A 10454-nucleotide genomic window follows, 5' to 3' on the forward strand; every position below is an offset into this window, starting at 1 on the left:
ACTCACGCGATGATGTTACGGTTTGTAGATAGTTCATTACTTCGGAATTTTTAACGTGTATAAGTTGTCCTCGATCCTTATTGCAATTGTCTGCAGCTTGATTCCATGTAATTGTCGTCGAACCTATTTGATAACATAATCTCAATTCTGGTTGGTAAGTGTAGCCGGCTGACGTAGGACATTCAGCTTGAGGAAGACAAGAAAAATATGTAAGTTAAAAAGTTTGCTTCGCTAAGCTTTAATGATGCAGTATTATAGCTTTGATGTCTTGTATAATTTCTAACTATAGCTGATTGAGATAATTCCAGTAAAGTGGTGATCATTTAAAAACTTCAGCATCCCACTAATCACATTGATTGAGAGATTCTTAACAAATCGTTCGTCGCTGCATATAAGACGACTGGATCTTTAAGGAATCTTTAACTGTCGACTAAAGTGTTTCACAAGGGTTAAGTCGTCTCCATTCTTAGTCCTTCAAACTTTAATAGCAATGTCATCTCAGTCACTTAGAACCAATAACTCCAATGCAGATAAAACTGTTTTGAATTCCACCTTTCTTATACACATGAAAAATATATTCTGCTTGTTACTAATATAACTCACGAAGTGTTGTAACAACAGTATCTTTATTCAATCATTCAAATTGTTAGATATAGCAGCTATATTTTCCACGAATCACACTATACCTTATTATAAACAATGGAGGGTAATTTCATAACGGCTTGTCTGATAACAGCTAACTTAGAGTGAAGAGTCAAAAACTAATGGTTATATCTTTGAGCAGGAATCAGCTTTTATTATTAGAAAGTGGGATATGGAAGAATTAGCAGAGCTTCGGAAAATTTATTTTGTAATTTTTTTACAATACTTTAATTATTGAATTAAGATCCCACACGATGTCATTATATTCGGTTCCCTGTGTATTGTCATTAGAATGTGTATCACAGAAACTGATAAATGTGTTAATATGAATACCTAATGAAGACCAGAGAGATGAAGTGATTGTAGAACTAAGAGATGATATTTATTTCTGTGGAAATTGGTGCACTGGACACAACATTCAAACAACTACTTAACACGGAGAAGGATATAGGAATTTAGACACACATTGCGATCAACAGAAACATGTATTCTAGAAGAATCCTAATAGTCTTGAGTTTTGAGAAACCTCATGAAAATATCCCTGCTAATTAAATCAACAAACAATAGCGTTTGAATAATGATAATAATAATAGTGATATAGAGTCAAAATTAAAAGAAGAGTGCCATTGTTATCTAGTGAACGTTATTTCGACATCTCGTGTGTCTTCAACTGGTTCAAAAAATAAATTTGTCAATCTACTTCATTTTGGTTAATATAAAAAGGATTGAGGTAACTCCTCCTGAAGATATAGAGTCAAAATTAAAAGAAGAGTGCCATTGTTATCTAGTGAACGATATTTCGACATCTTGTCTCCAGTTGAAGACACACAAGATGTCGAAATATCGTTTACAAAATAACAATGGCACTAATTAGTATAGACGATTGTATAAGTAGTGAGAGGAGGACGTTAGCCGAGTATGTGATAATAGTGATGAAGACCTACTGCAATATACCACGAACGATATGGGTGTAAATGCAGATGAAATGATGGGCAAGGCAGAGATTAACCAAAGAGCTGAGGAGGAGAGAGAAGAAAACCTTTTTGAAATGAGAATCCATGGACAGTTTGAAAGGAATACATAAGACGTTAAGGATAATACAGCATTGTTGGCATGTCTTGAGCGAGATGATTTGAAGTGTACCACCGAAAGCCTTATCATTGCTGTACAAGACCATGTTTTCGCTACCAGTTCAGTGAAGTATAACATCTATAAAACTTCTGACACCCAGAAATGCAAACTCTGTGGAAAGAGTGTGGAAAATGTGATCCACTTGGTAAGTGGATGTGAGAGGCTTGCACAAAAAGAATACAAACGCCGCCACAATAAAGTGTGTGTATCTTCACTGGCTCTTATGCCGTAAATACCAATATGAAGGAACAGATAACTGGTGTGACCATGTAGCATGTAAAGTTATGCAGGAGGATGGAAAAGTAACGATACTTTGGGACTATGATTTCCAGACGGATCGGTAATCAAAAACTGTCAGCCGGATATCGTCATATTGAAAAAAAATAGACATTGATGTAGCTATACCAAATGATATGAATGTTGTGAGTAAAGAGGTTGAAAAAATCACCAAGTACTCCGAATTGAAAATGGAAATGGCAAGACTGTATAGAATGCGAGAGGGTAGTGTAAAAGTGATACCAGTGGTGATCGGAGCGTTGGGCTCAATCCCATTGAGACTTCAAGACTTCTTAAGGCAACTGGAAATCTCGCACTGTGTTACGAAGGAATAATAATGATAATAATAAAAATAATGATGATGATGATGTTGATGATGACGACCACGACGACGGCAACAACAATAACAATAATAATAATAATAATAGTAGTAGTAGTAGTAGTAGTAGTAGTAGTAGTAGTAGTAGTAGTAGTAATAATAATAATAATAATAATAAGGAATAACTGAAAAAGTGCTCCACACTGAATAACAACATGGATGTGCTACACCGGGCTCTCTATAAAAAACAAATCTAATCTAATAACATCGGTGGAATGGGATAAAAGAACCTGTGCAAAAGTTGAAGGAAACGGTTTTTAAGGAAAATGATCACAAAAACGAAATTTTACTGCCACACAAAGCACAGTTTCTCTTATACACGATGTCCCAGTGAAACATGTGCGAAGCACACATGCGAAATCAACACCGGAAAGTTTACAAATTATAAAATATAAATGGAACAAAACAGAAAGAACATAAATTGAGTCATTACACATACACTCGAATGTCTACACAATCCTATATACATCCCAATGTTTACAGGAATCACATACACGCATACGAAAGCACGTGTCACAGATGAAGCAAAAACGAAAACACAAAGCAAAACCATTTTTTTATTTTCCGAACTAACACAGATAGAGTGAACAATTCATAAGTTTAAAAACACCACAAAAAACTATGCCTGGAGAAAAATCTATCAACAAAAACAATACAGATCTGTTAGCCTTAAGAAGCTACGTTACGAGCAATGTTTTCATTCAGAGAACTCGGAGGTAGTGTTGTCTAAAAAAAAAAACCTAAATAGACAGATCCGTCTCCTACTGTCAACGTCCAAGCTCGTCATGCTTCAATGATAACAAAGCAAAATACAAACCGGAACTGTCGTCAACCGTATAAACAATGGTCGTGTAACCCAGTGAGTTATCAGACTAGATACGAAAAATCAGTTACTGGTTCAACTCTTCCAAAAACACAGGAGCTGGAAGTACCCCACAACCGGAATATTCCAACAGATATATATTTCCTCACAAACAAATCTAATACTGTACAAACCTACTTTTTAATATAACTGATATGCAAAGTGAAATACTCTCTGAACCAACCATAAACACAAACTGGATTAGCTGATCCCGCCTAAACGAGGGTTGCACATCCCAATGACGAATCAAACTAGATACAAAAAATCAGCTACTGGATCAGAAAAAGCTAAGCGTATGAAAATTCATGCTAAAACTACTGCCTTAGATATTCTTACTGATAAATGGCAAGAAAAACCATTCAATGGCAAATGCCCAAAGAGAGCTAATAGTGCCGATGTTGACAAAGCCCTTACCCATCAATTGTTAGTGTCTTCTGGTTTAAAATCAGTAGAAGAGTTTATCATAGTAGTCTAAGATAAATGTCTACCTATAGGAAACTACTAGGCCAACATATTAAAGAACGGTAGTAGCCCAACATGTCGTGTAATGTCAACAACAAAATGAAACCATTGATCATGTTGTCTCCTTGTGCAGTCTTATTGCACCCACAGAGTATCTCAACAGCACAATATATTCACTGGAAAATTTGCAAAAGCCCGGACCTGCCCCATGATAAAAACTGGTGGGAACACAGCCCACCTCCAGTGCTTGAAAATTATCACATCTCACTCCTCTGGAATTTCACCATTCAAACTGACAGAAAGATAGATGCGAATAGGCCAGACCGTATATTGAAAAATTTCAGACAAAAATCATGCCTCCTCATTGATATGACTGTCCCAATCGACATAAATGTATCTGTCAAGTTCTACCAAAACTGAGCAAATATAAAGATCTTGAAATAGAAATTGCCAAAATGTGGAACTTCTGTCTATGAAATCTCAAATTTAGAAATAAACATATTTTTTTTTCATAGATTTATCTCCGGCAACAGCGCCTCGTTGCAAAGAAAGCAAAGATGGTAAGATACGACCAAAGAATGAAGGGTTACCACCAGAATAGGTTATTCAGAGATCAGAAGAGATTCTATAAAGAAATAGATGGAGAGTGTCCAGATGTAAAATTGATACCATATAACAATGAAAGTCAAAGGTTTTGGAGTGAGATCTGGAGCAAAGACAAAGAGCACAAGAACGATGCCGAATGTTTGCAAGAACAGGCAGAACTAGTCATTTTAGTGAGGGAAGTGAAGGAAATCAGCAAAAAAATGAGCAACTGGAAGGCCCCGGGACCAGATGGAGTTCAAGGCTACTGGATCAAAAAATTTGGTGGATGTCATGCACACCTTGTTAAATTCCGACCAAGCGACACCAGATTGGTTGACATTAGGTAGGACAGTACTGTGCTTGTAAAACATCGAAAATGGAAGTTATTGACTGGAATACGTCAATGTACGAACATCTAGAAAAAAATGGAGTCCAGCTACATTAGCAGAAAGGTTGCAAGCGTAAGTGCAGAGGTACCAAGGATCAACTCCTGATAGATAAAACTGTACTCAGAGACTGCAAGAGGAGGAAAAGTATCTTAGCCATGTCATGGATCGACTATCGTAAGGCGTAGGATATGATCCCACATTCTTGGTTTATAGAGTGTATGAACCTGTTTGGGATTGCATCGAATGTTGAGCGATTGCTTGGAAAAAGTATGGTGAATTGGAAGACGGACCTCACAGCATACGGAAGAAGTTTAGGGACAGTAGAAATTAGGAGGGGCATCTTCCACGGAGATTGCCTGTCTCCACTGATCTTTGTACTGTGCTTGATACCACTGACACTGATTCTGAGGAAAGCAAAATCAGGATATGTATTCAAAAGTCGCCAATAAAAAGTCAACCATTTATTAGTCATGGATAACTCAAACGTTATGGTAAAGATGAAGCCCAAGTCAGTTCCCTCATTGATACGGTGTATACCTTCAGTGCTGATATCAGAACGGAGTTCGGGCTGAGAAAGTGTTGTGTGTTAGTATTGAAAAAAGGCTAAATCAAATGTATGGACAGACTAATGATACAGTCGGGGGAGGTTATGAATCAAATAGAAGAGACGGGCTATAAGTACATGGGGATTTTGGAAATGGAGAAATTGATGGAGAAAGAAATGACAGAAAAATTTAAGTAGGAGTACTTACGCAGACTGAGACTGATCCTAAAGTCGAAATTAAACGGAAGGAATAAGATCGAAGTTCTCAACACCTGGGCGGTTTCACTCCTTAGATATGGAGCAGGGGTAATCGCATGGCATATTACCAGCCAATGTACGCCACTAGCCGAGAAGGAATATAAGAGACGCCTCGACAATATAGCCAGGCTTGTCCATTGGACACTTTGCAACAAGTATGGACTTGACAGAGCAAAAGATTGTTACGACCACAAACCTGAAGGCATTGTCGAAAATGGAAATGCAAAGATCCTATGGGATTTTATAATTCAGTGCGACCATTAGATTGAGAATAGGAAGCCGGACATAGTCTTAATTGAGAAAGAAAATAAACTATGCTGGATGATAGACATAGCATGCGCAGCCGACAACAATGTATGCTATAAGGAAGAAAGAAAAGTCGAGAAATATGACAGGTTAGCTTGGGAAGTTAAGCAGTTGTGGTCGAGGAAAAAGGTAGCAGTAGTACCAATAACTATTGGAGCCCTGGGAACAGTGAGCAAAAAATCTCGAAAAGTATGTGGAACAAAAGGGGCTGCAATAAGGGAGGAGCACTTGCAGAAAACAGCACTGCTTGGGACCGCTCGAATACTTCGGAAGGTGCTCGAAAAATAAGAGGTGTTACCTTAGTTCACTGGTAGTGAACAGCTGACACTGTACTACATCTCCAGCGTTAGAACAACAACAACAACAACAACAATAATGATAATAGTAATAGTGGCATCTCAAGGCGACTACCGTACCAGTGATTGTAGGAGCTCTAGGAATGATAAAAAATAGTACTGAAACCTATTTGAAAATGATACCAGGCTTACCATCCCTACAGGAAGTGCAAAAAATCGTGTTAACTGGAACGACTCATGTACTGAGAAGAGGATTATCGCTGTGAAAACCAACATCCATTCAATTGCCAAACAGTGAGAGAAAAGACGACTGGGATGATGATTGGTACAAGTACCATGGGATCCTGGCATTGGACAATATCTTTCACATAGAAATGAAAGAGAAGGTCATTACTGCATATTTCAAGCGCCTCAAAACTTCTCTTGAAATCAAAACCCAAATCAAGGAACATTGTGACTGTCATCAACATATGGGCTGTTGCTGTAGTCCGCTATAGTGCACTCATCCTGAAATGGACACAAGTGGAGGTTAACCAACTCGATCGCATTGCATGGAAGACAATGACAATGTATGATACCGTCCACCCTAAGGCAAATAGGTTCTAAAGATCTACATGAAGTGGGGTGGATAAAGGTGAACGTGGGCTGATTAGTGTACGGGTGTGCATCAACAGTGAAAGAGAAAACATGGCAGAATATTTAATAAACAGCAAACAAGACTTGCTACAGTATGCAGCTCATGAAGAAGGGTTTAACAAAAATAGATTTGAGAGTGCTCATGAATTCCCATCAAGAACAGCCAACGAGAGAGAAGAAACCCCACTCCGCATGAAATTACAAGGTCTGTTCCACCGTGAAACCAACGACTGAAAAGATCAGGAAGCATCTTGAAGGTGGCTCCAGAAGGGTGACCTAAAAAAGAATACCGAAAACCTAATCAATGATAACAAAGCAAATTACAGACCGGGTCGTTCTTCACACACTTCACCAAGAGGCGCGTTCCCCAGCGAGGAACCAGATCGGATACGAAAAATCAGCTATAGTTCAAATCTTCCCGAAACACAAGAGCTGGAAGTATCCCATGACCAGAATATTCCAACAGATGGCCATCCATACTCGTCATCAAATAGCCAAACTAAAATGAATGAAAATGGTCTAGGGGAGATAATAAATAATTCCTAATTAAATCTAATACTAAACAAACCTACCTAAGGGGGAGACGGAAGCAGCTAGAAGTAAGACCCTACATAGACAGTAACAAACTTGCCAACGTTAGAAGAAACATTATGAAAAAGAAATTACTAACTGAATTAGAGATTGACCGAATTAAACAATCAGTAAAGTATAAAAGGAACGAAGCTGCAGCTAAAGAAGATACTACAGAGGAAATAATTATAGACCAGCCTAGGTTTGATAAAAATGCAGTAATGATTGAAAGAGCTAATAAACACTAAGACGGATGAAAATCAAATAGATGAAGAAAGTCACTCAGAAATTGACCCAACAGAACTACATGATATAAAAAAATCAAATCATGATTGAATGGCTAAAAATTAAAGAATGAATGAACGTGACACCCTCCCAAAAATTAGCTATTCTAACAAAAACCTGAAAGGAATTGAAAAATCCGCGTTGCACTTAAGGATATAATTTCAGCTAATGATGTAGATATTACAGATCTCACCCACCTGTACTATGCATCCGCGAAAATCTCAACGATTCTATGTGGCGAAAAGATTAGAAAACAACCCCACAAACGCCTACTTGGCAAGAGCGTATTCAACACCAAATTCAGCTACTTATGTCTGACATAGAATGTTTAAAAACCTTAAGTTTGACAAGACTATCAAATCCGAAACTTATAGAAAGAACATAATATGAAAACCGTACTTGACATCGATACCACCATAGAAACTATCAAGCGAAAGGTATGTGCTAAAGCTGCCGCATAGCAAGGTATGAAAAGCGCGTTAGATTCTTCTAGGACAACAACATATTCAAAAATAACTCAAAACAGTTTTACAGAAAGATAGGGAAAATACTAGTTACAGTAAAGTCTGTTCCATCAAAGGAAGAAGTGCAGGAATTTTGGAATAAAATTTGGGCAGAAGAAAAACATACAATGAAAAGTCCCCTTGGATTAATAGAATATCTACAGACTTGGACTCCTTAGAAGAGCAAAAGTGGGAGGGTATCAAGGTGGAGAATGTAAGATCTGCACTCTCAGGAAGTTAAGCAAATGGAAGTCTCCAGGAAAAGATAAAATTCCTAACTTCTGGTTGAGTGCCTTCCCAGAAAGCCACAAAGCTTTACAACAATGTTTTGAAACAGCCTAGTATGATACCCTCTTGGTGTTACATTCTTCCTTTCAGAAAATGAAGAATGAAATAAACCAGACAATTATAGACCCATCACCTGCTTAACAACAATGTATATAATACTAACATCTGTGTTCACTGAATATAACTAGAGTATTTTAAAGTGGGATATTCCCTAATGAGCAAAAAGGATGCTATCGGGTGTCTTATGGTTGTAAAAATCTATTGATCAATAAGATGATCATGGAAAATTTTCACAAACGACACAAAAACTTGTCGATAGCCTGGATAGACCATAAAATATCTTTTGATTGTCTAACACGCAGCTGGATTAAGAAATGTCTGAAAATGTATAAAATGGCATTTACTTTGGCATTTTCCAGGGTGACTCTCTATCACAAATACTTTTTTGTCTAGACTTAATAACTCCCTCGAAATTGCTCGATGATATACAATACGGCTATAAAATGTTTGATAAAAATATAAATCATCTCATTTACATGGATGATTTAAAGCTCTTCGCAAAAAAAAGAGAAAAAAAATTACCAACAGCTACAGAGCTCACTAGCGATTGGTAAACAATTCCGTGATGACATCAGGATGCAATTTGGCTACGATAAATCTGCAAAAGCTACATTTATCAAAGGAAAAATGACAGAAACATCAAACGTTAATCTTGACCAGCTGAATGTCATAAAGGAGTTGGAACCATCAGAGAGCTACAGATACCTAGGGTTATTTGAAGGTGATGGAATCAAACATTGAATAATGCAGGAAAGGATCAGAAGAGAATGTTATCGCAATGTAAGGGCAATACTAAAGACAGAACCGAATACAAGAAACAGGATCGAAGCGATCAATACTTTAGCCATGCCGGTCGTGACTTACAGTTTCAATATCATTAACTGGTCTGTTACTGAAATATGTAAACTTGACAGAAAAATACGAGAATTGTTGACAATACATAACAATGCATAGAATGCACCAACCTAAGAGAGATACAGAAAAACTATGCCTGCCAAGTAAAGAGGGTGGACGTGGACTTTTACACCTGGAATTAACAATGAAGATTGCCACAATTGGCCTAGATACCTACCTGAAAAACTCTGATGACTGGAAGTTAAAACTTGTTTTAAAGTATGAAAACAAGAAAGCATCATACTCTAACAAAACAGGCACAGGAATATCTAAGTGAATTCCAAATACAACAAATCTTAGAATTAGACGTACCGGAAACAACAAAAACCTCTCAATGGGAAATACCCATAGGGAGCTAATAGTGCCAATGTTGACAAAGCACTTAGTGTCTTCTGGCTTAAAATCAGATACAGAATGTTTTATCATAGCTGCTCAAGATCAATGCCTATATACAAAGAACTACCAGGCCAACATTTTAAAGAACGGCAGTAGCCCAACATGTCGTGGATATCAACAACAAAATGAAGCCATTGATCATGTTGTCTTCATGTGCGGTCTTCTTGCGTCTACAGAGTATCTCAACAAGCATGATATAATGTGATTTTTTGCTGCTTTCGTATACGCACACTAGCCGCAGTATCCAGTCCTCTGTATTTGGTAAGTACTTGTTCATTGCTGTTGTGGAGGACTTATAGCACAGTTCTACATGCATCATTTCTCTTCACCCATTGTTTCTAGGTAGGGACAGACGATCAACGTCTGCTTCCGGGTGGTGCATATTCTTAGATGTTAGGAGTTTTCTTTTCTTACTGTCCAGGCGTTGGAGTTCTGTAGCATTCCAGTTAATGATGCTAAAATTGTATTGGACTACTGGAAGTGCCAGGATGCTAATGGTTTCAATGCAAGTTTTGGAGCTTAGTTGAGTTTTTAGTAAGAGTTTTGTTGTTGTTGTTGATGTTATTGTTATTATTATTATTGTTGCTGTTATTATTATTATTATTATTATTATTTTATGTTTGACTTTTGTTTTGCATTTGTACAAGTTGGATCCAAGTCTCACCCAGAGACCTCAAGAGACAACAAGTTAG

At 37.4% G+C, this 10454-nt stretch overlaps 1 protein-coding gene across 1 annotated transcript in view; it reads right to left on the reverse strand.

The window, feature by feature from the left end:
* Window positions 1-10454, reverse strand: part of LOC128248557 (uncharacterized) — an 18770-nt gene that overhangs the window by 1829 nt on the left and 6487 nt on the right. Inside the window, exon 2 of the mRNA XM_052970039.1 lies at window positions 20-186. Coding sequence (XP_052825999.1) covers window positions 20-186 — 167 coding nt within the window. The remainder of the gene's footprint in view (window positions 1-19; window positions 187-10454) is intronic.

Source organism: Octopus bimaculoides, chromosome 1 (assembly GCF_001194135.2).
Source record: "Octopus bimaculoides isolate UCB-OBI-ISO-001 chromosome 1, ASM119413v2, whole genome shotgun sequence".
Lineage (NCBI taxonomy): Eukaryota > Metazoa > Mollusca > Cephalopoda > Octopoda > Octopodidae > Octopus > Octopus bimaculoides.